At 33.1% G+C, this 27,987-nt stretch overlaps 2 protein-coding genes across 2 annotated transcripts; one reads left to right on the top strand and one right to left on the bottom strand.

The window, feature by feature from the left end:
* Nucleotides 1-7,916: 7,916 nt before the first annotated feature.
* Nucleotides 7,917-8,855, bottom strand: LOC308502085 (olfactory receptor 6C2-like; the record flags this gene model as incomplete). Its single annotated transcript, XM_081059334.1, has 1 exon — nucleotides 7,917-8,855. One exon carries the CDS (start codon nucleotides 8,853-8,855, stop codon nucleotides 7,917-7,919), a length of 939 nt encoding a protein of 312 aa, XP_080915460.1.
* Nucleotides 8,856-26,356: 17,501 nt separating this feature from the next.
* Nucleotides 26,357-27,295, top strand: OR6C70 (olfactory receptor family 6 subfamily C member 70; the record flags this gene model as incomplete). The annotated part of the gene is made up of 1 exon (XM_081059337.1): nucleotides 26,357-27,295. The coding sequence occupies one exon, from the start codon at nucleotides 26,357-26,359 to the stop codon at nucleotides 27,293-27,295; it is 939 nt and encodes a 312-aa protein (XP_080915463.1).
* Between the last annotated feature and the right edge of the window lie 692 nt (nucleotides 27,296-27,987).

The raw sequence follows: 27,987 nt of genomic DNA, 5'->3' as shown, positions 1-27,987 counted from the left end.
ATCTTTGCACATGCAGATTATTTTGATCCTCTTTGGAGAAGAACTGTTGGCTACAGGTTGAGTATCATCACAGAAGTTGCAGTCTTTCAGATAGCTTGCCTTAAATTGAAATTTTCTCTTACTTTAATTTGGGTATCACTGAGGCAAAAATCAGGTTGACTATCGTAAGCATATTAGTTTTTCATTACCTTTTTAGCTCCATCCAGTTTACCCCTTACAATCTCCATTTTCACACCACCATCTCAACCTCTCATCCTCAATTCACAACAATATGGTTCATTGTAATAGCCAGAGATTTAAGACAAATTTCTCCTTTTTCATGTCTGTATTAGGATTACCTAAATTTTTAACATCTCTGAGATTACTAATTTAGATGTCCTATTTTCCTTTCCTCACGTAAGTTAGTGAAATTCTAAGAAAATATCATATTTACAAGGAGAAGATTAATTGTAAAGATGAACTAATTGGTCACACCTACGCATGATAAAAATGCCATCATTTCCAATAATCACTTTTCTATTTCCTGTACATTCTGTTTTCCTATCTTCTTCCTCCAACCATACTACCTAGGGCATCTGTTCTCTAGGTTTTTAATACCATGACACCCATGCTCTTAAAAATATATTCATATTTCATATCCAATACATCAAAAAAGTTTAATAAGATTCAATGAAGGAAGCTAACAGTATTATTAATTACATGCTATTATTAAAAATAAATGAGTGGTATGATAACTATGAATGTCCCAAAGACAGACTTTACTTTTTTAGTAATTTGACCTGGAGCAATGTTGTCTATATCTCTTCTGCTTTCTAGTATGGTTATCTGCCAAATCTCTATGTTCATTTACCTTTTCTCTCTGATCTGAGTGAGAAATACTGACACTTCATCTTTCATGAATACTCAATGAACTCCTTTATTTCTTGTTATTCTGCTTTGTTTTCTTGTGAAATCTTTCCTCCAGAGGCAGTAAGGTTATTTACCAGTGAGATCATTTAAGCCTAACACAATTTTTAATTAGACTAAGTTTTCCCTTTAAATTACAAGTCATTCTCTTTCTATAATCTTTTTTCACCCTGTTTGCTTGGCCTGATAGTAGAGAACTCCCTGGACATATTTGTCAGTTTGGGGTCTCATTTTGTCATACTAACCAAATGCAGAATAAAAATAAAACAAAGTTTACTTAATTTTATCCCCTATTTATTTTTGCTAATGCCATTCTTGAATATACAGTGTTTCTGCTGGAGAAGTAAGGAAACCAGATGTCAGGGACTCTGCCATTCACAGTGTGGGATAATACCTGGTATACAGTTTTTTCTCTGCTGTCACTAATTCATTTGCATTGGTAGCTACTCAATTGTTTTAATCAGTGGTCCTAGAACTATAGATTTTCCTTCAAGGAGATACTAAGCAACTCATTCATGGCCTTCAGATTTATAGGTTTGATCACAAAAGGGATGTTGAACTTGACTTAAGAAAAAGACTGTGTGTTAGTGTAATTATAGCCTCTCATTTATTGTTGAGTCACTCGAGGGATGATCAAAAGGCCAACTTGTGTTGTAGAATACAATTATCTCTACATTCCATCCATTATCTCTTTGGCAAGCTTCTGAATTCTTTTCTTATTTTCTCCATGTCCAAGAATTCACTGTGATTATTAAGAAGAAGTACATGAAAATCTGACAAAGTTTCATTGTGTGACTAATAATTTATTATGATTCAAATCTTATTCGCTTTTTGTAAAAGTTCAGGTTTTTGACCTATTATGATACACTCTGAAAGACTGAAGCATTTCCACTCAACATTAGTAAAACTAGATCCCCAAGTGTTCTTCACCGTTCCTCTTGTTCAACCCAAACTGACCAACAAACAATAGCTGCTAAACAAGTTTCAGTCTTGCAACCCTTTCATTCTATCCCATGATTAAGACAACCTTAGTTTCCTCATACTTTCTGAGACTTTGAATATGAAACACTTGTCTGTACAATATTGAGCTTTGATTCACTCTCTTCAATATTCCGTATAAATCTCTAACCTCCTTGTTCCTTGCTCATAATGGTCAACTTGAGTTGTTCTCATGTTAAAACTTTTAAACACAGGCATGAGCTAATGGGTTTTGGTTATGTTTTCCCTCCTTCCACAATATAAATTGTTCGAATGAGGACAAGGAAGTAGGAAGAAGACTAATTTTAGTAATTCAAAGCTAGCTTTGCTCATGAATGGAACTTATTTACAGGTCAGGAGCCATTAAAAATAACTTAGAAGTAACCATGAATTGACCTCATGAAATTTCCAAATTGTTTCTACACAAAGCATGAAATACCCCGCCCAAAATGGATGCTTTTCAAATCTAGAGTTATTTTATCGTTGTTTTTCTTCCTGACAATTTTCAAAGTAGTTATTAAAATTTTAAATTAAAAAAGTATCATACTTACTTTTCTGACAGTATTTCATAACTTCTGTTGACACTTTCACCACACATATCCTTCGGAATGAAACTTGAGTAAGAGATTTTAGTGAAGATATGTACATGCTGTCACCTTATTTTTTCAGGAATCCACATTCATAGAAAGCCCTGGGAATGCCACAGATCTTCAAAATGTTGTATTCAAAGATCCTGTCACTAGATACTGTTTCCAATAACAAAATTAGGAAACAACTTCTTTACATTCAGTAGTTGAAAGGGAAGTAAAGACTGATACATATATATTTTAAGGGAATATTAATAACTGGTTATGGAAACATTGATGGCCTGATCTTTTCTGGACATAGATATAGGGTGTCCTATAAATTTTAAACTAACAATGACATTTATTGTGTTTGTTGAATATGCTGTTGGTGCATAGGGACCCAGTGAAAAATAAACAAAAGGGTCCTTTGCGATTAATGTAGTAAAGCCAGTAATGAGTCTTCTGATAATGAACTTTGACACACAAAAAATACAGGCAGCAGTGGGACAGTTTCCTTAGAGACATAAAAGCATAAGAATAGTATTAAACACAGAATAGAAACGCAATGATGGTATTAAAACAAAGCAAATGCCTGACTTTTCTTCTAAGAAGTTAATACGTGAATTTTATTTTTAATTTTAATTAAAAATTTTCACACTAAAACTGTTAAATGTTTTATAAAGGAATATGCACATATAAAAGTACACATATTTTAATTGCGCATCACAATGAATTTTCATTAACTGAACATATACATATAGCTAGCAACAAAATCAAAGAACAGAACATTACCATCACACAAAAAATTTCCCTAGTGCTTGCTTCATCGTAAGTTTTTAAATATCCCCCTACACATTCTCCCTCACCCTTGGCAGAACAATCACTGCCCTGATTTGTAATAACATAGATTAGTTATTCATGTTTCTGTACTTTATAGTTGTGGAGTCATATAGCATAAAATATTTGATGTCTGACTCGCTCAATATAAGTTAGTGAGATCCTCCCACATTATTGCATGTGATTGTAGATAATTAATTCTTATTGCTTTATAATATACTTTTAATTCACTATATTTTATTTATCCATACTCGGTTTCTGCCTTTATATAGTTTCTAGTTTTATGCTATTGTGAATAATGCTTCTACAATCATTCTAGAATATACTATTTTTTTCTATCTTTGATTTTAGTATGGTGGATTTTTCTTTTTTTAATTAAAAGTTTTATTTTGAGATAATTATAGATGCACATGCAGTTGTAGGAAATAATACAGAAGAATTAATGCATGCTTTACCTAGTTTCCTCCGGTGGTAGTATCTTACAAGACTACAGTATAATCTCACAGCCAGGATACTGATAATCACACAAAGTACAGAAAGATTTCATTACCACAAGGATCCCTCATTTTACTCTTCTTTAGCCATACCAAGATCCCTTTTCACTGACCCACACCATCACTGGCATTCACTAACTTGTTCTCTATTTCTGTAATTTCAGTATTACACAAACAAATCATAGAGTAGATGACGTTGGGGATTTTTTTTTCACTTGACATAATTCCCTGGAGATTCATTCAAGTTGTTGTCTGTATCAATAATTTGTTTCTTTATATTACTTTATAATAACCCCCAATTGGCAACAACCCAAATGTCCTTCAATATAAATAGTTTGTTTCTTTATATTACTAAGTAGTATCCTATGGTATAGATATGTAATAGTCTGACCAACCATTTACTTTTTGAAAAACACCTAGGTTGTTGCCAATTTTTGGTTTGAATAAAGTTGCTATGAATATTTATGTACAGGTTTTATCAGGGATAAATACCTAAGAGTAGTACCATCACTAGATAGTGTGGTAGTACAGTCTTCCTTCTCTTTAGAGTTACTCACAGGCTTTCAATGGATTTGGTGAATCTTAGAGTACAAGAAGTAAAGATAAGTAAAGCTGAGAGTTTTACTCTTTGAACAAATCTTTATATTATGCTTTTCGTATTGCTAATGTAGTCTGGCACTATATTCTATTTTAATTTGTATAACATAATAGCTATTTTCCTTTATATTCAAAGAGAATATCGGATTAATTTCTAAACTAGATAACAGGAATTTATCTGTAACCAGTGCAAATTTTACATTAAATAGATCTAATCGATTATTCCTCACTCATTGTCCATCAACAATTCCAGAGCACCTACGTAGTATTTTTTTTAAAGGCAAAAATAAACCAAGTATAGATAAATACCATCAGTCAATTAGTAATTTCCAAAATGAAACTTTTGAGTAACAAAGTTTTCAAGTAGTCTATATAAAGAGAATAGTTATTCACTTTTTTCACTGTTCACACATTAAAACAAGCACTTTAAACGATTACTCAAATAAATAGAAGTCTAGTGTATATAACAAATATGTGCTATTATTTATTTTGGCTATGAAGTATAAATTCAGAGATGATTAATATTTTATCAGAGAGGGAAAAATCAAAAGTAAATTTAAATCATCTAATAAATTATCTGATTTTGACATATATTGAACTTTATTTTCATTTTGCAACCAAAAATACCAATATCTACTTTAAATATCTACGACAAAAAAGACATTCTTTATGAGACAAGATAAAACATAAGGATTAGTAAATGTAGTTTCTTTAAAAAAACAACAACAGTTGGTTACCAGAAGGTAAGCGGGACAGGGGGTGGTAGATGAGGGTAAAAGAGATCAAACATATGGTGATGGAAGGAGAACTGACTGGGTGGTGAACACACAATGTGAGATATAGATGATGTATTATAGAATTGCACACCTGAAACCTATGTAACTTCACTAACAATTGTCACCCCAATAAACTTTCATTAATAATAAAGAAAAAAAAAAGTTAAATTTTCCAGCAGAATTTAGTAAGAACTAGTCTCATATAATTTTTTTTGTCTTGGAGAGTCCCTTCAGCCTGAGGTGGCTTCTAGTATCTGTCCAAAAATGAAAGGCTGATTTTATATGAATGCGAGATAGGCAGTACTTGTGATGATTCAGCCAAATAGCACTGGAGAGGCACTATCCAAATTTCAACAACAGTGTCTTGCATTTATGGCACGTAAAGGATTGACCAAATGATGGGCAGTTCGTGCCGGTGGCCTGACAGAATTCAATTGCCATAGTGAGTATATTCCTGTGGCTTGATTTTTTGAATTGCACATATACAACTTTGGGAGTTGTAAATAAATCTGATTTTTTTCTGGGGAGGTTGAGGTGAGATTCAAGATTTATAGGGCGGGGGGTGGGGAGTGGGGATAAGGGGAAAGGTGAAGGGATTAGGAAGCAGCTGGTAACCACAAGATGGCCTCAGGGTTTTTTAAAAATTAATTTGGGGAACGTATTCAATAATGTTGTAAAGATTTTGTTGGGTATCCGATGGACATGCGTCCTATTTGGGAGACCACCTCAGGGATACTGTGGATGCCTGATCATGGCATTGTACACCAGAAGCTAAACATTAATGAATGCCAACTATAATTTTGTATATATAATGTGATGGCTCAGTGTGAGGTCGGAGGGATAGTGGATGGGGGAGGGGGGTTCACAGTGTGAGGGATATAAATGATGAACGTCTAAGTATTACCTTGTCTTGTACACCTGAAACTAATAAATTAAAAAAAAAACCACTGAAAAAAAAAAGATTTATAGGAATTGGTGGGCTGAACAAAATTTTCTGTTAAATGACAAAGGAAATGAATTTCCCATTTGCTGTAAAACGCTGATGTGGTTCTAACTTTAGTGGTTAGTTAGATCTAGGTGGACAGAATAGATGGCCTCCCCAAATTCTCATCCTTTCAAGTACAAAGGGGGAAATTGCAGAGGGTTGGACTAATCAAATTGTTTTAGCTGACCAACAAGCTTAAGAGTGACTCCCTAGAGGCTTTTGAGGAGATAAAGAGAATGTCACATCATAGCAACCTACCTCTCATTATTTCTTCCCAAATGATAAAATGTAAAAACAAAAAAGTAAGTTCTACACCAGAGATGCGCAAACTTTTCCTGTAAAAGGCCAGATAGTAAACATTTTTGGCTCTTTGGACAATGAAGTCTTTGTTAAACTATTCAACTCTGCCAATAAAAGCAGCCACAGACAATATGCAAATAAGCAGGAGTGGACATGTTCCAATAAAACTTTATTTACAGGAAGCAATGATGGATAAATTTTACCCTCAGGCCTCAGTTTTCGGACTCTTGTTTTAGAATGTGGTCCTTACTCCCAAGGTACTCCTAAGTGGCTTTCCTAAGTGGCTTTCCCAGTGTTCAGCTAGAAGCCTGTGCTTTAAAAGATATTAATAAGGTCTCTTCACATTGGCTGGCCCCAAACTCCAAGCCCACAGGCTGCTTGGCTTCTAGTATCTGTATTAAATTCTCAGCCTTCTCACTGGTAAACCTGGACTATACTTGCCCCACATATGTTCAGTTAATCACTCAGCCAATCTACATAGGGAGCTTCTTCTGCTAATATCCCAGCTCCCTGTAGCGCTGACCTCAGAATGTTAATCTCTTCAAGCTGACCTTATCTCTGCCAACTCAACTCAAAGAGGCAATCATGTTGAGCTTAGTCTCTAGCTCATAGTCCATAGTGTGGATTGGGCTAGTGCTAATTGTGGACTCATTTACTGAGTTTCCCTTTTCCAGAGCGACACAGCTTTGAGCTGCTTGTTGTCAAAAGTTTCCTCATATAGTTGATTCAGTTTTATAATTATATTAGGCAGAAAACATGGGCTCAAACTAGTTACTCTGGGAGAGTCGGAGCCAAAATTCTCTTATTTTTTTAAATCTTGTGTTATTTTTGTTCGTGTGTGTACATACGTGTAGGAGTGCTTGAATCTATTGTCAAGCACCCGTCGTCTGAAGTTTTCTCCTATTTCTTGAAGTAAACCTTTTAAATATTTTTGCTTGCTTAAATCTTTTGTATATCATATTTGTTTCTAGTTTCCTGGTATCTACATTCTGGTTATAATATGCTTTAATTTTACTTTATATTTCTAATTTAATTATTTTATTTTAAAGTTTGTCTTATTAATACCATAAAACAAAGATGAAATATATCTTCTTATATTTCAAATATTTCTTTTAGCATATTTACATACATAAGGTAAAGGAGTTTAGCAAAATTATTATTCCAAAAATTTCCTGGGAAACATAAATACTATATATAACATGTTATATAATTTCTTTTTTGATAATATTAGAAAAAGCTCAATGAGAGATGAGGGAAGGTTTTGTTTACTGGAAACAAATTCTCATGTTCTTTACATGGTAGAAACAATCTTGATTTTGATTAAAGAGAGAGAGAAATGATTTGTTCCAAGTACCCTCACAAATCAAATTCAAAAGATTATGAAAAGGTTAACTTGACTGAAGTAGTTAGGACTTGCATAAAAATGTTAAGAAACAAATCTTTCATTTTCGCTGGATTGTTCAAATTCAGTGTGTTCCTACCTGTGTAAGATAAATGCAATTTTTTTGATGGTGTCATTGAAAGCTTGTTTCACTTGCTTGTTCCTCAAAGTATAAATGAAGGGGTTCAATAAAGGGCCAACAGACGTAGTGAGCAAAGATACCCCTTTATTGATGTCCACCTCTTCTTTGGCTGAAGGCTTGATATAGATGAAGATGCAGCTGCCATAGGTGATGGAAACCACAATCATGTGAGAAGAACAGGTAGAGAAAGCTTTTTTCCTTTGCTGAGCAGAAGGGAATCTTAGAATTGTTCTGATGATATATATGTATGAAAGAATGACACCTATCAGTGTAATAATGAATGTCAATACTGCACAGATTATAACCATCTGTTCTATGAACCATGTATCTGAGCATGAAATCTTAAAAAGGGGAGATGCGTCACAGCCAAAATGATCAACGGTACTGGAGTCACAGAACTCCAGCTGGAGGCCCATGCCCAGGGGCGTGATGATGATCAGTAACCCAGAGATCCAGCAGCACAGGACCAGGATGGTACAGACCCTGCTGTTCATGATGGTTGTGTAATGAAGGGGCTTGCAGATGGCCACGTAGCGGTCATAGGACATGGCTGCCAGAAGGAAAAATTCTGTGGCCCCAAAAAGTCCAATAAAAAATATTTGACTGGCACAAGCATTATAAGTAATGGTATTGTCTCCAGTTGATAAGCTGTACAGGAATCTGGGAATACAGACCGTTGTGAATGAGATTTCTAAGAAGGAGAAATTTCGAAGGAAAAAATACATAGGTGTTTTAAGATGAGAATCCGTGAGTGTAAGAATGATAATGGTCATATTTCCAGTAATACTCAGCATGTAGGTGAGAAACAAAAAGATAAAAACCAGAATCTGCAGCTGTGGATCCTCTGTAAGTCCCAACAGGACGAATGTTGTTATTGCTGTGTAATTTCTCATGACTACCTTTGATGTTTTGGGCAGCATACATGTAGAACATCAAAGAAGAAGCATCTAAATTTGAAGAAAGGAAATAAGAGCAAAATCTATGAAATAGAAAACAGAAAAATAAGAGAGAAGATTAATGGAATCAAAAGCTGAATGTTAGACAGGATGAATCACATTGATAAGACTTGTGAGACTGAGCTAGAAAAAGAAGAAAAGATAAAATTTATCAGGAATGAGAAATATGACACAATTACACGTTATACAAATATCAAAACAATAAAATGAAATATTTTGAAAAACTCTGCAAAGTAGGTTGGGCAATTTAATTGAAATGAACTAATCCTTTGAAAGATATAATCCACCAAAGCTAATTCAAGATGAAATATGTAACCTATATATCCCTATATCTGTAAAAGTAACCAATATGTACTTAAATCATTCCCCCCAAAAAACTCCAAGTGCAGATATCTTAATTGTAGATTTCTACCAAACATTTAAAAATAAAGAAAAAATACCAATTTTACACAAATCCTTTCATAAAATAGATGTTGAAAGCAAAAATTATAATATTATCTGATGGAGTTTCCAATGTATATATACATAATATAAATAATAACCACAATAGAAAGGGAAGAGTAAATGGTTGTATATAGTAATGAATGTTCTACATTCTATGTCCAATGGTTAAATATTGATTCTAAGTGATCTGTGAAATGTTCAGTGTATATTATAATTCAAAGCCCATACACATTTACAATGTTAATATCTATATTAGAAAAGAAGAAATATTTCAACTCAAGTATATAATCTTTGACAGTAAAAAAAACTGAAAAAAAAGAGTAAAATAAACCCAAAACATGAAAGAGAAGTAAAGATAAAGATAACACCAGAAATCAACAATATTGGAAACAAAAAGACAATAGAGAAAGTTAGTGAAACCAAAATTGGTTCTTTGGTGATTAATAATATTGATGAACTTATAACAAGACTGACAAGCAAAACAAAATAAAACAATGAGAGGAAAAAAACTACACTGAAAATATCAGAAATGAAAGCTACCATCCCAGATCTCAGATATTAAATGGATAATAAGAGAATACTATGAGAAACTCACAGAAATATTTTAGACAATTCAAACTACTAAAACACACCCAAAAAGAAATAGGTAGCCTAATAGTCCTACAATTATTATAGAATTGTACACTTTAAACCTATATAATTTTACTAACCAATGTCACTCCAATAAATTTAATAAAACTGATATTGAGGTGAGGATAAACACATAACTCATTAGAATAGAACAATGTATACTGAAATAGACTAACAAAAGACAAATTGGGGGGAAAATAGTCTTATCACAAAAGGTGCTGCTACAGTAAGATATACATATAGATAAAAATGCCACAACAGAAAATAAACTTGAAATATATTATACATAGACCTAATTTAAAACTGTGCTTTTTGAAAGATGCTTTTAACTGAAAAGTCATGCGCTAGAAGGTATTTATAAAACATGTTTGTATCTGATGAAGATCATGTATTTTGTACGTTACATATATTAAATACTAGTAAATGCATATTATATGAATAATATGATTAAGATACAAAGTAGTATGTCTGTATATATGTATATACACATACAATTTACTAATGAAAAACAAACAGCCCAATAAAAAATGGTCAAAGATTTGAATATATACTTCACAAAGGAAGATGGATAAATGGCAAATGTGCACATGAAGAGATGCTCAACATCATTAGTCATCAAGATAATGAAAACTAAAATAACAATATTACTCACCATTTCTTAGGATAGTCAAAATTAAATGTACTAACAATAGCAAGTGTGGCAAAAATTTGAGGTAATTGATATGTATTGCTAGTGGAAATATAAAATAATAAAACCACTTTGGGATATAGTTTTAATTTTATAGTTCTTATAAAATTAAAAATATACCTATTATATGACATGGTACATTCATTCCAAAGAATTTACCCAAGAGAAAAAAAGTGTGTCCACAGGGAGACTTGATAATTGCAACTTTATTCATAATAACCAAAAGTGGAACGAAATACAAGTAAACATAGGTGAATAAATTAAAAATTTATTTACATAGGTGTATTTATACAGGAAATGCCATATCCTGTATAAATAAAAATCATAAAGAATTCATGTGTAAAACGTGGGTAAATTGCAAAGTAGTATGCCAAGGGGAAATACATACACAGTAAAGAGAAAGTATTATAAAATTTAATTTACATACAAAAAATGCGTACTCACATATGCATGCATATGTGTATTTATATATAAATGTGTGTTTACATATAATATATGCACACATAGGAGAGTGACAGGAAATATTTTAATTATTTTTCTAAATTTTAGAATAGAAAAACATTGATTTGAGAAATATGAACATACTTACTCTTCAGTCTCTCATTGAGGCTTCAGTTTTTGTTTCATCCTCACAGATCCTTAGTGCAACTCACAATTAAACTAGGATTATTAGTAGTGACATGTATATAATCTAGTTATGCTTTCTCATTTAACGTTCACTTAAAGGTAGCAGTGGAAATGCATGCACAAGCTGTATCAACCTTTCTATCCTTATGTCTAACACTTATCATGAATTACAATATCAATCTAAATTTAAAAAGGAACTACGGTACGCATGCATAATCTGAATAACTAGATAGAAGGAAAGACTAGTAAACAGGCCAAGGTAAACCAGAAATTCTCTTTTCTTCTTGTAAAACTGATGATTTGACCATACAATTTCAACACAGAGTGCCTCCCTTAAAATTTTCACCATCGATATAATTGAGGATGCTTTATATGGCCAAGTGTAATAGGTAAGATCAACTAAGTTAAAAAAAACACGTGTCATTGGTGACACTGTTTCAAAGTGATTAATAAATGTAAAATATAATTAATATAGAAAAATAAAACAAAACAAAATCTAATTAATACACCTAGGAATTGGGACAGTACCTTGGAGACTGGAAGATGAATTAATAACACCAAGGTCAACATGCATTATCAGTGTATTAAATCTTTACTGAAATGATGATTCAAAAATATTTTGTTCCTTTTTTTTAATTAAAATTTATTGGGCTGACAATGGTAGTAAAATTACATAGGTTTCAAGTGTACAGTTATATAAAACATCATCTATATATCACATTGTGTGTTTACCACCCAGAGTCAGTTCTCCTTCCATCACCATATATTTGACACTGTTTACCCTCATCTACCACTTTCCTTCTCCCTTATCCTTTGGTAACCAGTAAACTATTGTTTGTGTCTATGAATTTTTGTTTCTTTGTTTGTCTTGTCCCTTTGTTGCTTTCAGTTTTACATCACGCATATCAGTGAAATCAGATGGTTCTCGATTTTGTTTTGTTCACTATAATTCACATTTTATTTGTTGCTAATGATATATAGCAATTTTCAAATATTAGTAATTTATGCTTTATTTAAGAAAGAGATGGTATGAAGTGTGGCAGCAGATTATGCATTATATTCCCATTGTTTCATTTAGGAAATTTAAAACATGAGACTGAATGAGAACACCTTGGGAATAAGCGTAGAAAGAAAACAGAGTAGATCCAAAGACTGAGCCTTGGGCCAATGCAACACGCCGAGGTTGTTGGATCAGCAGAAAATATATAGAAAGAGTACATAGTGAGATAGGAGGGACAAACACCAGGTGAGTATGGTATTAAAAAAATTAAGTGAAGAAAGGGTTTCAGGCAGATAAAAGGTTCTTTGGCCTGGCAGAAAAAGAAGAAACATTCTCATTGAAGGAGATAAAACCATATTAGCTCAATTTCTTTTCATTAATGAAAATTTCAAACACAGTGACAAGCAAATGATCAGACAATAAATAATTAAGGAAAAAACCCAGAAATACAAAAACAAACAGTGTCTCCAGATGTTGGAATTATCTGTTTACTGTATCAAGCTATGTGTACTGTGTTCAAGAACAAAAGCTGAAATCTAATTTCTGGATAGTTGACTTATGTTCGTTTTTAAAAATAACATTTAAATGAAGGTTTACTTATGGTCCAGGTGTTAGTCCTATTTTTCTTTCTCAACTTTCCTTCCACAATTATCCTTTGTCCACATTACAAAAGACAGGCACACTTCTCACCTTAGCCTTACTATATTGTTGTAATACTGTAATACTATAATTACTATAATGAACCTCAGTTATTAACATTTATGGGGCACCAAATGGATTATTCAAAATATTGATGTCAGTGAAATGCACTTTATTCAAGACACAGTAACCAACCATAGTCCTTTTCAAAGGCTACATTTCCTATGCAATTTTATTTTTGATTTTCATTTAAACAAACAAACAAACAAACAAACTTCAAGGTTGTAAATATGTAAAATATAATTTGTAAACAGGCAACATCTTTTGTATACATTATTGTTTATTAGGAGTATAAAGTCACTGATAAAGGTGACGTATAAGTTTGAAACAATAGAATATAAGGTGTGGCTGAAAGCTACAGAATATGACAATATAAAAGCCAGATCTGCCACTAAAATTTGATCACTTGATCTCCTTGTGTCTCTCGTGAGTGTACTCAATTGGCTGTGGATTATTTCATATATGCCATCGGGTTTTAAAATGGAGACTTTAAAACAAAAATTTTTTTTTGGATATGAAATTTTTATTATTGAGCCACTTTCTTCCCTTTGAATTGAGAAGCTGTACATAATAATTCTTAATTTTCACTGAGTGCTTACTGGATGCCCAATGAAATACTAATTTTTTGATATTTTTATGTTTCAATTACAGTTGGCATACAATATTATATTAATTTCAGGTGCACAATTTAGTGATTAGACATTTATATAACTTATGAAGTGATTACCCCAATAAATCCAGTACCCATCTGACACCATACATAGTTATTATAATACTACTGAGTAGATTCCTTATGCTATATTCTACATTCCCATGACTATTTTGTAACTACGAATTTGTACCTCTTATTCCCCTACCCCCCCACACATTCTCCTAACCTTGCCCTCCAATTTGGGCATCAAAATGTTCTCCGTATGCAAGAGCTTGTTTCTGTTTTGATTGTTCATTTATCTTGTTTTCTATATTCCACATATAAGTGAAACCATATGTATTTATCTTTATCTCATACGGTATTTGACTTATTCCACTCAGCACACTACCCTCTAGGGCCATCCATGTTGTTGCACATGGCAAGATTTCATTCTTTTTTATGGCTGAATAATATTCCATTGTGTATATATATATATATATATACCACCTCTTATTATTTTTATTATTTTTTATTAGTTTCAGGTGTACAAAACAATGTAATAGTTAGACATTTACACCCTTCACAAAGTAATAACCCTGCTCCCCCAACCTACTACCGCTCTCACATCATATATAGCTGTTACTATTCCATTGACTCTATTCCCTATGCTGTACTCCACATCCCGAGACTATATATGGTATGGTTGACATTCAATATTATTCAGCTTCAGCTTCAGGTGTATAGTGCAATGTTCAGGCATCTACACTGTCCATTAAGTGGTCTCCCTAGTATCTCAAGTGCCGATCTGACATCCTACAAAATCTTTACAACGTTATTGATTATATTCCCCAAACTGTCTTTCATGTCCCCGTGGCAATACGGCGGCTACCAATTTGTACCTTCTAATCCCCTCACCTTCTCCCTCATCCCCACTTCTCCCATCTAGCAACCAGCAATTTTTTCTCTGTATCTCAGACTATTTCTGTTTAGTTTGCTCATTTATTCTGTTCTTTAGATGGGTGTGCCACCTCTTCTTTATCCATTCAGCCATTGCTGGACACCCAGGTTGCCTCCATATCTTGGCTATTTGAATAATGCTGCAATGAACATATAGATACAAAAGTTTCCTTTGAAATAAGCATTTTGAGTTTCTTCAGATAAATACCCACAAGTGGGATTACTAGGTCCTTCTTTGTCTCTTGTTATAGCCTTTGTTTTAAGGTCTATTTTATCTGGTATAAGTATTGCTACTCAGCTTTTTTATTTTTGTTTCCATTTTCATGAAATAACTTTTTCCATGCCTTTATGTTCAGTCTCTGTGTGTCTTTTGATGTGAAGTGAGTCTCCTGTAGGCAGCAAAGACTTTTGCTTTCTTATCCATTCAGCCACCATATATATATATATATAGTTTCAAGAGTACAAAACAATGTAATAGTTAGACATTTATCATTTATATCCCTCACACTGTGTCAAACCTCCTCCCCGCATCCACTATCCCTCTGTAATGGCACACAGCCATTACATTTCCACTGTCTATATTCCTAAAGCTGTACTCTACTTCTTATAACTATATGTATATTAATTACATTAATATAATACAACTATATATTAATTAATATAATATAATATAATATAATATATAAACTTGTAGTTGATATTCATTATTGTTCAGCTTTAGCTTTAGGTGTACAGTGCAGTGATCAGGCATCTACTACATCTTCCCTGAGGTGGTCTCCCTAACGAGACAAGTGTCCATCGGATACCCTACAAAATCTTTACAGCATTATTGATTACATTCCCCAAAATAACGTTTGTAACCCCTTGGCAATCTTGTGATTACTGACTGCTTTCTAATCCCCTCACTTTCCCCCTTATCCCACCCGCCCTCCGACTCGCAACCTCAGTTTTTCCTCTATATCTCTGAAACTATTTCTGATTAATTTATTTATTCTTTTCTTTAGATTCCACATATAGGTGAGATCATATGGTATTTGTCTTTCTCTGTCTGACTTATTTCACTTAACATAATGTTCTCTAGGACCATGTTGTTGCAAATGGTAAGATTTCTTTCTTCTGTATGGCTGCATAATACTTTATTGTATAAATGTACCACAGTTTCTTAATCCAGTCGTCTACCAATGTGCATTTTGGTTGTTTCCATGTCTTGGCTATTGTGTATAGTGCTGCAATAAACTTAGGAGTGCATAAATTTTTTTGAATTAGAGTTTTGGATTTCTCCAGATAGATACCTAGGAGTGGAATTGCTGGATCATAAAGTAGTTCCATTTTCAGATTTTTGAGATACCTCCATACTGTTTTCCATAGTGGCTGCACTAATCTGCAGTCCCACCAACAGTGCACAAGCATTCCCTTTTCTCCATCACAACACTTGTTGTTTATTGATTTATTGATGATAGCCATTTTGACTGGGATGAGGTGGTATCTCATTGTGGTTTTTATTTGCATTTCTCTGATGGTTAGTGAGATTGAGCATTTTTTCATATGTCTGTTTGCCATCTGTATGTCCTTTTTTGAAAAATGTCTCTTCTTGTCCTCTGCCCATTTTTTAATTGGTTTGTTTGTGTTTTTGGAGTTGAGTTGAGTGAGTTTTTTAAATAAATTTGGGATATTAACCCCTTATCGGATATATCATTGGCAAATATCTTTTCCCATTCAGTAGGATCTCTTTTTGTTTTATTGATGGTTTCCTTTACTGTGAAGAAACTTTTTAGTTTGATGTAATCCCACATGTTTATCTTTTCTCTTACTTCCCTTGCCCAAGGGGATATATCAGTAAAAATCTTACTCTGGGTAATGTCTGTAAAGTTTCTTCCTATATTTTCTTCTAGGAATTTTATGGTTTCAGATCTTACATTTAAGTCTTTAAGCCATTTTGAATTTATTCTTGTATATGGTGTAAGGAGGTGGTCCAGCTTCATTTTTTTGCATGTGTCTGTCCAGGTTTCCCAGCACCATTTATTGAATAAACTGTCTTTACCCCCATTGTACATTCTTGCTTCCATTGTCATAGATTAAATGGCCATATAGCATGGATTTATTTCTGGGCTCTCTATTCTGTTTCATTGATCTATGTGTCTGTTTTTATGCCAGTACCATGCTGTTTTGATTACTGTAGCCTTGTAGCATAATTTGAAGCCAGGTATCATGATACCTCCCACTTCGGCCTTATTTCTCAAGATTGCCGAAGCGATATGGGGTCTTTTATGGTTCCATATAAACTTTAGGATTATATGTTCTGTTCTGTGAAAAACGTCATTGGTAGTTTGATAGGAATTGAGTTGAATCTGTATATTGCCTTAGGCAGTGTGGACATTTTAACTATATTAATTCTTCCTATCCATGAACATGGTATTTGTTTCCATCTTTTTGTATCTTCTTTCATTTCTTTCTTTAGTGTCTTATAATTTTCTGAGTACAGATCTTTTACTTCTTTGGTTAAATTTATTCCAAGGTATTTTATAGTCTTCGAAGCAATTGTAAATGGGATTGTTTTCTTAATTTCTCCTGATATTTTATTATTGATATATACAAATGCAACTGATTTCTGAATATTAATTTCGTATCCTGCTACTTTACTAAATTCATTTATCAGCTCTAATAATTTCTTGATGGAGTCTTTAGGGTCTCTCTCTATAGTATCATGTCATCTGCATATAATGACAATTTTACCATTACCATTGGTAAAGCATCCTCTTTACCAATTTGGATGCGTTTTATTTCTTTTTCTTGTCTGATTGCTGTGGCTAGAACTTCCAGCATTATGTTGAATAGAAGTGGTGATAGTGGGCAACCTTGCCTTGTTCCTGATATTTAGGGAAATAGTTTTAGCTTTTCCCCATTGAGTATGTTGTTAGCTGTGGGTTTGTCATATATGGCCTTTATTATGTTGAGATATGATCCCTCTATTCCCACTTGCTTAAGGGATTTTATCATAAATGGCTTCTGGATTTTGTCAAATGCTTTTTCTGCGTCTATTGATATGATCATGTGATTTTTATTTTTCATTTTGTTAATGTGGTGTATCACATTAATTGATTTGCGGATGTTGAACCACCCTTGCATACCAGGAATGAATCCCACTTGATCATGGTATATGATCTTTTTAATGTATTGCTGAATTCTGTTCGCTAATATTTTGTTAAGGATTTTTGCATCTATGTTCATTAGAATATCGGCCTGTAGTTTTCATTTTTTGTGGTGTCTTTGTCTGATTTTGGGATCAGGGTGATAGTGGTCTCATAAAAGTGTTTGGGAGCTTTCCCTCCTTCTGGATTTTTTGGAAGAGCTTGAGTAAAATAGTTAATAATTCTTTTTTGAATGTTTTTTAAAATTCACCTGTAAAGCCATCTGGTCCAGGGCTTTTGTTTGTTGGGAGATTGTTGATTACTGATTCAATTTCCCTGGTGGTAATCAGTCTACTCAGGTTTTCTGTTTCTTCTTGAGTTAGCCTTGGAAGGTTGTATGGTTCTAGAAAATTGTCCATTTCTTCCAGATTGTCAAATTTGTTAGCCTATAGTTGCTCATAGTAATTACTTAAATATTTTTGTATTTTTGTGGTAGCTATTGTCACTTCTCCTCTTTCATTTCTGATTTTATTAATCTGGGTCCTTTTTCTCTTTGTTTTGATGAGTTGGCTAAAGGTTTGTCGATTTTGTTTATTATCTTCTCTAAAAACCAACTCTTGAATACATTGATCTTTTGTATTGTTTTTCTGGTTTCTATTTCATTTATTTCCGTCCTGATCTTTATTTTCTCCTTCCTTGTACTCCCTTTGGGCCCATTTTGCTGTTCTTTTTCCAGATTCCTTAAGTGTGAAGATAAACTGTTGATTAGTGATTTTTTTTTTGTTTGTTTCTTTAGGTAGGCCTGCAATACTATGAATTTTCCTTCTAGGACTGCTTTTGCTGCATCCCATAGATTTTAGGTCATCATCAGCCACCCTATAATTTGATTGGAGCATTAAATCCATTTATATTTAAAGTAATTGTTGATATATGTGTGTAATTATTGACATTTTAGTATTCTTTTTTTTTTTTTTCTTTCTCTTAAAGATATCCCTCTAACATTTCTTGTAATACTGGCTTGGTGGTGATAAACTTCTTTAGCTTTTTCTTTTCTGGGAAGATTTTTATCTGTCCTTCAATTCTAAATGATAATCTTGCTAGGTAATCTTGGTTGTAGGTCCTTGCTTTCCATCACTTTGAATATTTTGTGCCAATCCCTTATGGCCAGCAAAGTTTCTGTTGAGAAATCAGTTAACAGTCTTTTGGGAGCTCACTTGTAAGTAACTAACTGCTTTTCTCTTGCTGTTTTTAAGATTCTGTCTTTGTCTTTAAAATTTGGCATTTTAATTATAATGTGTTATGTTGTGGGCCTGCTTGGGTTCATCTTGCTTGGGACTGTATATGCTTATATGTCTATTTCTTTTGCCACATTAGGGAAATTTTCCATCATTATTTCTTCAAATAGGTTTTCAATTCCTTGCTCTCTCTCTTCTTCTCATATCCCTATAATGTGAATCTTAGTATGCTTGATTTGTCCCACAGGCCCTTAAATCCCTCATTTTTTGGATTCTTTCTTCTTTTTGCTGTTCTGACTGCTTATTTTCTGCTACCGTATCTTCTTTTTTCATCTTTAAGATTTTTTATTTTTTTAAAATTTTTCCAACTTTATTGAGGTATAATTGACAAAAATTGTATATATTTAGGGTATACAACCAGATGGTTTGATATACATATGCATTGTGAAATAATTACCATAATCAAGCTAATTAATATATCCATCACTTTGCATGTTTCCTTTTTATGTGTATGCAATGAGAACACATAAGATCTATTCCCTTAGCAAATTTTAAGCATACAGTATAGCATTGTTAACTATAGTAAGCATGCTCTACATTCGATCTCCAGAACTTACTCATCCTGCTTCACTGAAACATTATACCGTTTGACCAACATCTCTCATTGCCATCACCTCATAAATATTATTCAGCCTCTAAAAAGGAAATCCTGTTACCTTATCTCTAAATCACTGACTTGATTCTCTGCTACATCTAATCTATGTTGATTCCCTTTAATGTGTTCTTTATTTTAGTTACTGTATTGTTTATTTCTGAGTGGTTTGTTATTGTGTTTTCTGTCTCCATTTTTCTGTTTCCTATCTTATTGTTGAAGTTCTCCCTGAGATCACTGTGCATCCTTAACCAGTGTTTGGAACTCTGAATCTGGTGGATTGCTTATCTCCATTTTGTTCAGTTCTTCTTTTTTTGAGGTTTGTTCTGCTCTTTCATTTGAGACATATTTCTTTGTCTCCCTGTTTTGGCTGCCTCCCTATGTTTGTTTCTATGTATTAGGTAGAGCTGCTAGGTCTCTCTATCTTAGTAGAATGGCCTTATGTAGTAGGTGCCAAGTTGCTCAGTCTCCCTGGTCACCTGAGCTGAGTGCTCCAGGGGTATCCTTTGTGTGGGTTGTGTGTGCCCTCCTGTTGTAGTTGAGCCTCATTGCCTCAGGTTTATTAGTTTTGAGGACTGGCTGTGACTACAGTGGTGGAGCTGTTGTACAAGAGCTGACCCTATGAGGCAGGATTTGCTTTAGTGGGGCTCTGGTGCCTGCCCAGTCTGCCCTTTAGTTGTGTCTTTTTTGGAGGTGGTTGGGAGTTGTTCTGAAGCTGGCCACCAGGTGTGTTGGTTCTGGGGCCTCTGGGAGGGGTTCTGTTGTAGGCCAAAGTCAGCTCCTGCCTGTTCCCTGCCCAGGGACACTTGGTATGGGCTACAAAATGACCTTCAGGTGGTTGCCACTTGCAATGGGCTTGGAGGTGCCTGGGAGAGGCCAACCTTTGAACTGAGTCCAGCTGTCATTAGTGCTGAGTCAGGGCTACTCAGCAAGATGTACTTGGCATGCTGAGGCCAGATGCTGCTTGCTTGGGGTTTGTGAAACTTTGAGAGATATTAGGAAAGTTGACAGCAGAGTCAAGACAGGCCATTTATATGGAAAAGTCACTGGAAGTGCCTTGGGTGGGCCCACAAATTTGGTGGGAGAGAGTCTCAGGGAATAACCAGGGTGAGGCAAACAGTTTAGCCAGGTTGATGGAGACTCAGATATGGCAACAGCCTGCACTGGTGTGGGGTGAACTCAACAAAGGAAGAAGGGCAGCTGCCAGCACTTCTGTCTGGGAGAAAGCTGCCCCTCCAGCCTTCGCTCTAAGGCCAGACAATTCAGTTCCTTCCCCTATGTTCCTGGTGCTTTGCGAGCTTCTGCCCCAGTGCTGGAACATAGAGCATGTGAGTCCCTCAGCAAGTCATGTGTGGCCCCTTTAAGAGGAGTGTTTGGGACTCCAGCCACCCTCTGACTCACTCACAATGTTTGCTGGTGTTCACAGTCAGAAGTTGTGCGGACTTCTCTTCCCAGCACTGGAACCCTGGTTGAGGAGCCTGGTGTCAGGCTGAGATCCCTTGCTCCTCTGCGGGGATCTCTGCAGCCAAGATATCCCTCCCAATTTTAAACCACCACATGTGGGTGTGGGACCAGCCCATTCTATGTCTCTGTTTCTTCTACCCTTCTTGAGGTTGCTTCCGCTGTATGTCCTTAGTTGTAGGACTTCTGTTCCACTAGACTTCAGGTGATTCTCAGTGATGGTTTTTCTGTAGTTTAGTTGTAATTTTGATGTGGTCATGGGAGGAGGCATGCACCGTGTTTACCTAATCTGTCATCTTGACCAGAGCCCCTAATTTTTAAATTTTTTATACATAAATAATTTGACATTAGAATTCTTCTAGGGGATATAGATGTGGATTATTCCAGTCATATCCACATCTATATCATACTGATATTTATATTTATAGTGATATCACTATGGATTTTTTATGCTATAATTTTTATTTTAATGGTAATTTTTCTTTTGGTACTCACTATTTTGCAAATTTGGCCTTCAAGAAGGCTCCTGTGTCATTTTGGAATTACTCCTTGGTGTTTGAACATAGTGATGCTGTCAAAATGCTTTCTAGCATTTACTTAACATGATGTCCTGCACAGTGGGTAACAAGCTACACTTTGGAATCAAAGATCTGATTGCAATCCTATTCTCATAATTTCTAAATTTTGTCATGAATGTGAGCAAGTAAACTGTTCCTTTTAACAGCAAAAAGAAAGTGTTCATAACTATGTGTACTTTCCAATTATGATGATTAAATTGAATGATTTATGTACAACAATTAGCATAGTATTTCATGCATAGTAAATGTTTAGTACATGATTAGTAATATTTCAAAAAATTAGTAATATTTATTACTATTAATAATTAGTTTATTACTTTTAATAATTAGTAATATTTCAAAAAGGTTGAACTTAGGTGCACAGTGTCAAATCACTGAAGAAAATATTAATTGTTAAGTCATAATAGTATGTAGAAATTCTATTTTTTCTTAATATTGAACACAGTTGTTTTTTTAAAAAATAGGTAGGAGTAGTATTTGTGTTAGGGACCAATATGCTGTTTTCCTAGTGATAGGTTCACACATGGGAAAAAAAAACACACATCAAAACCTCAAAAAGAATTATCTTGGTATCTTGGCCCATGTGCATTACTTAAGATCTAAAATAATCTGCTAGTTTGCAGTGCCTACATGATTGTCTTGAAATGAATATTTTTTAATGTTACAACCCTAATGGTATTTTATAACATCATGCTTGAAACAATAAGCTTATTTTAAAATTAAATTATAAAGACAAAGGCCAACTGGCATTTTGTAAGTTCTTTTATATATTTTTTCATCTTTCTTATTTCTCCTTAGGGACACTATCCCCTTAGATTTCCTGTGGAGAAATCTTCACTCCTTTTAAATAAGTTGAAACCAGCAAATATTTCCCAAGTCCAAGCTAATCATCTCAGCTATGATTTTATAAATTATTTGGTATTAAAAGAGGTATTTATTAAAAATCTTTATTATCCAAGTCATAAATATTACCATATGTTCAGATATATATGATAGTGAAGAAAAATTACATTACTAAAGAGTCACACTTAGGTCTCCAATTTGAATTAAATTATTTTATATGAATATTCCTGCCTACAAAATTAAATATTGTTTTCCAGTAAGTACATTTGTGTTTCATTATGGTTGATCCTTGCTCATGTAATCTAGAGAAAAACAAAAGATACCAACATATACTGCTAATGGTAAGTCAGATAATGGTGTTACTTTTCTTTCAAAACTTTAAGAATAATTACAAATACCACATAAGTTACATACAAATAAATAACAGTGATTTAAATGTGACATTTTATTATTCCTCTTTGAATAAAACACTATTTCTCATTTTTTATTTTATGAATCTACAAGTGCAAGAGCATGTGTTTTGATTTATGCACTCGCACCTGCATTTCTAATACTTTAGAAATGTGGGGGGAAGGAAAACTATTCTACTGTTCTCTACGTAAAGAAAGCCTGAACAATCTTAAAAGTCAATCAAACATAACAAGGTTGGAGGGTATTTTTCCTGGAGAATCGACTTCACATGTTCTAATACATTTTTAAAGATAGAAACAAATAATAGCAAACAAAAAATAGCTCTTTTGGAAATGCTAATTCTAATCAACACTTTGAGCAATGACAATTTATCATTGATAATTACTGATTGCCAAATCTGCACTGGTTCAGAACAAAAATCTGTTTTGTGGTTTGAAATTACTCTGATACCAACATTGAACCTACAGGAATGCTCAGAGTATTTTGCAGAAAAAGTGGAAGTTAGAGCAAGGAGATATTAACAAAACGAACAGGGCCAAATGAAGATGAGATCAAGGAAGAAAGATTTAGATTCATTGATGGTTCTCTAAGATCTACCATTTCTATCAATAGCCTAGAGATAATTCACCAGAAAATTATGAGAAGAAATATGCTAAGAAATATAAAATGAGATAACCATGATTTCCTAAAGGAATAAAATTGTTAATTTAAATAATGTAGTGTCCATATATGAGTTAATATGCTAAATCACATAGAAGGAAAAATATTATGTATTTAATAACAAAAAAAAGAAAAACCTCAGAATAGGCAAAGATATCGATTGGCAAATTTTAATTAACAAGAAGGAACGTAATTTAAATACTTTTTAATTTAAAAGAAAGAAAAAGTGCATGCCATCTGATGTAGTTTATTTTTTTCTGTGTCAGTGCATGTGTTCTAAGTTTATTTGGAAATAGTTTACCTATTTTGCAAATTGGGAAAAAGATTTCCTCAGGTTAAGAGGAAAATGAAGTGCATCTCTAGATTTATTTTAGTTGAAAATATTTGGCCAGTGTTCTGAATTCACTAACAGTTAATTTTTTTGCTTTTATAAATTAGAGACATTTGAAAAAAATGTATATTATTGAATAATGTCTTTTAGTAGGATGATACTAAGAATGAATAAATTTTTATGACAAATATAAATGCACTATAATTTAATATCTCACTGAAAGAGTGCTTTATTATTATTTACTATTTTTTAATATAGTTGAAGAAATCGTGCATGTATGTACCATATGTGGACATTTATGAAAATGGGATCAATTTGTATAAATCTTTTTGTAATATCTAAAATATTTTAAAATTATTTTTAATGAGAATATATATTCATCATTGTCCTCACTTAGAAATAAATACAATTATTTAAAGAATTACCTATTTTTAAATATTTAAATTATTTTCTATTTTCACTCTTAAAGTATGCCACGATATATACCTTATATCTAATATAAAAGTTGAATTGCTTTTTGAAAAAGGTAAATTTCCCTTATATAATCTAAACATTTCTTTTCTCTTTAGAAATTTGTTTTGTCTGTTCACATTACTGAGCTATGTTCTTGTTGTAATAATTTCAATTTAATATCTTGGATATTCTAAGGACCCAATCAGATCAATAGAAAGAAAATTTATTTTATTTACCAATCAAGTATTTTACTGAATTGTATAATTTATAATTTCTCTTCCTAATCTTATTTAATTGTTAGAGATTTTAGGATATTGATGAAAAATAGGGGTCATCAGCATCCTTGTGTAGGTCTGATTCCAGTAAAAAGCAAACCTGCTATCATTTAGTCAATTATTAATGCCCACCCACATAATCTTCCTATTCTTGGTAACCTTACTATTGCTTTAATTAAGGAACTTATATGAGATGTTAAAGTATGAAGTGACGGACTCTAAAATATTGCTACACATTTACAGTTTTTATGTGTACTGATCTCTTCACTGATTATTAAGCAGTTATTAGACATTGATGCATTCTGTACACATCTCATTTTATCCTTATAATTGAGGTCAAAACAATTTCACCTCCATTTTATAGTTGAAAATCTAAAACAATGAAATTAATTTTCTCAGGACCATGTAACTAGTAATAAGTGATAGAGTAAAATTTGCAAAAAGATCTCTCTGGCTTTGATTCTAAACTCTTAGCCATATTACACTGTTCCTTATGGTTTTTTTTTGTTTTGTTTTTATTTTGTGTGTGTGTGTGTGTGTGTGTGTGTGTTTGTGAGATACTTACTTTAAGAGGTTCATCCTTAACCAATAAAAAGAGTGGCCAAACTTTTATCCTTAATAGTGGATTGTTCTTTGTCTCATTAGCCATTGTTTTTCTTTCTCAGATACATAACTGGATTTTGTGTGGATTAGCATAATTTTAAGTCCATTTTCTAATTCCTAACAGGCTCCCACCATTGCTATACTTCAGCTTTGTTATTCACTGTTTTCATCATTGAGATTCTGAAAACCGACAGTTACAAAGTACTGGCATAATGCTGTTGTCCCATCCAAATCATCACACAGTTCCTTCACCAATAAACACTTCTTCAAATTCATAGTCAATGATTATGTATATGAGTGATTGCTGGGGACATGAGGACATAGGCAAAATAACAAGAAAACAGTGATTTTTCACTGTCACGAAGCTGAACCTGAAAGTAGGTTTGGGTTCTAGATATCTATAACTGAGTGGACATTGTGAAGAGACGCAATGCGTTTTCTCTTTTATTCTTATGGTCTCAGTTACACGTGCAAAATGTTGAAGTTCTGAATAGATTATTATTACTTTTTTATAAATGTTGGTATATCTGCTTTATATTCATTTTCAATTTTTCCTAGATTCAACTAGTATTTATTTTGTTGTGATAGTACAGCCTTATGCTCTTTTTTTTTCTTTTCATTTTTTGTCTTCATTAGTAGTTCATAGAAAAGTTGCAAGAGGCTACAATGGGGCACTAAGCAAATGTCACTTTATTATGAAATCAAAAGTTTCAGAATTTAACTGTAGATCTTAATTCATTATACTGGTATAATTTTATTTTGATGAAGTTAATAAAAAATGAATGGATTATTTTTGAATCCTGAATCAAGATTTTATATAATTTATTGCAAATACAAACATTTGGAATTAGTTACAAATGACTGGAAGTTTGTAAGTAAGGGTAAAAAAATCAACTGTTGCGGGTTTTGCAGGTCAATTTCCAAAACTGATTTGATTTCTATAGTGCTATATAAAATAGTGTCTGTTGCACAATTCTAGATCATCTCTTCAACATCATGGAAGATTACCTTGTAAATGGGTATGCTTGTGAATATGGATCCTTTATATAACATTTCCAGGATAAAGCTACTTATGCAGTTTTTCATTTTTGTATTTTTTTTTATTTCTAGAGTTTGTAATCGTGAAAGAGAGATGAAGAATCATACAAAACAGACAGAGTTTATCCTTCTGGGACTGACAGATAATCCTCAGTTACAGATTGTAATTTTTTTATTTCTACTTCTGAATTACATGTTCAGCATGATAGGAAACTTCACCATTATTGCCCTGACTCTACTGGATTCTCATCTCAAGACCCCAATGTATTTCTTCCTCCGAAATTTCTCTCTTCTGGAAATTTCATTCACAAGTGCTTGCATCCCCAGATTCCTAATCTCTATTGTAACTAGAGAAAAGACCATTTCCTATAATGGTTGTATATCTCAGTTATTTTTCTACATATTCTTGGGGGCTGTAGAATTTTTCCTTTTGGCGGCTATGTCCTATGATCGCTATGTGGCCATCTGCAAACCTTTGCATTATACATCTATTATGAGCAGCCGAGTTTGTCATCAGCTTGTACTTAGTTCTTGGGCAACTGGTTTCCTGGTCATTTTCCCTCCACTGCTTTTGGGTCTTGACCTGGAATTCTGTGCCTCAAATATCATTGATCATTTCATATGTGACATTTCTCCTTTCCTGCAACTTTCTTGCTCAGACATACATTTACTAGAAGTGATTGCTTTTTTCTTAGCTTCGATGATCCTCATTTTCACATTGTTATTAATAATCCTTTCTTACTCTTACATCATCAAGACAATTCTAAAATTCCCTTCAGCTCAACAAAAGAAAAAAGCTTTTTCTACCTGCTCTTCTCACATGATTGTTGTATCTATTACTTACGGTAGTTGTATATTTATCTACATAAAGCCATCAGCAAATGAAAGAATCACTTTAAGTAAAGGAGTAGCCGTGCTCAATACTTCAATTGCTCCTTTGTTGAATCCATTTATTTATACTCTGAGGAACCAGCAAGTTAAACAAGCCTTCAGAGATGTATTTAGAAAGATATTTTGTGCTTTAGACAAGTAATACTATTTATTTAAATAACTAACATAAAACACAAAAGGGACATGAAACAAAACCTACTTTGACTTTTCTAGTTTAAGAATTGACCCCTAATATTTAATTAGTTGGATCACTTTAGCTTACCCAAGCTTAGAAAATCTTTCCATTCTATACATGCTGAATTAAAATTTCTGTTCTTCAAAGTGAAGACTTTCTCTGTTAGAAATATAAAATTGCAAATTCATTTTCTCTAAAACTGTTAGAATAAAATAATTGAAGGGTTTTGATTGTACTATATAATATAAATTCTTGGAGAGCTGTATCTGTGAAATAATTTAAATAAATGTAACATGTTTTATTTAAATGCTATGTTCTTTAACGTATTTAGATAAATTGAATCTTGTCACTGTTAAATATGCTTAAGATACTTCAAGAGACCTTGCACTTTAAAAGAATACTCTAGAGAATTACTTTGTAAAGTGACATTTTCAAATGTCAGTTGTCAATATAGTTAGAAAGCGTGATTTCCTTTGAAATGATTATACATTTCATTTGTGTGATTCTATTTTAGTTTTTGTGTTGGGTAGAGTTTTAAAATTGCAGAAAATAAAATATGATTTAATACACAGTAGTTTATTTCTCACATAATCTTTTTTAAGAACATATAAACAAATCTAATCTCTTGAACATGCCAATGAATATATTGAGTAAATGTG

The sequence above is a fragment of the Rhinolophus hipposideros genome, assembly GCF_964194185.1.
Source record: "Rhinolophus hipposideros genome assembly, chromosome: 9".
Taxonomy (NCBI): domain Eukaryota; kingdom Metazoa; phylum Chordata; class Mammalia; order Chiroptera; family Rhinolophidae; genus Rhinolophus; species Rhinolophus hipposideros.
The sequence above is the reverse complement of the archived record's forward strand: the minus strand, read 5'-3'. Positions and strand labels throughout refer to the sequence as shown.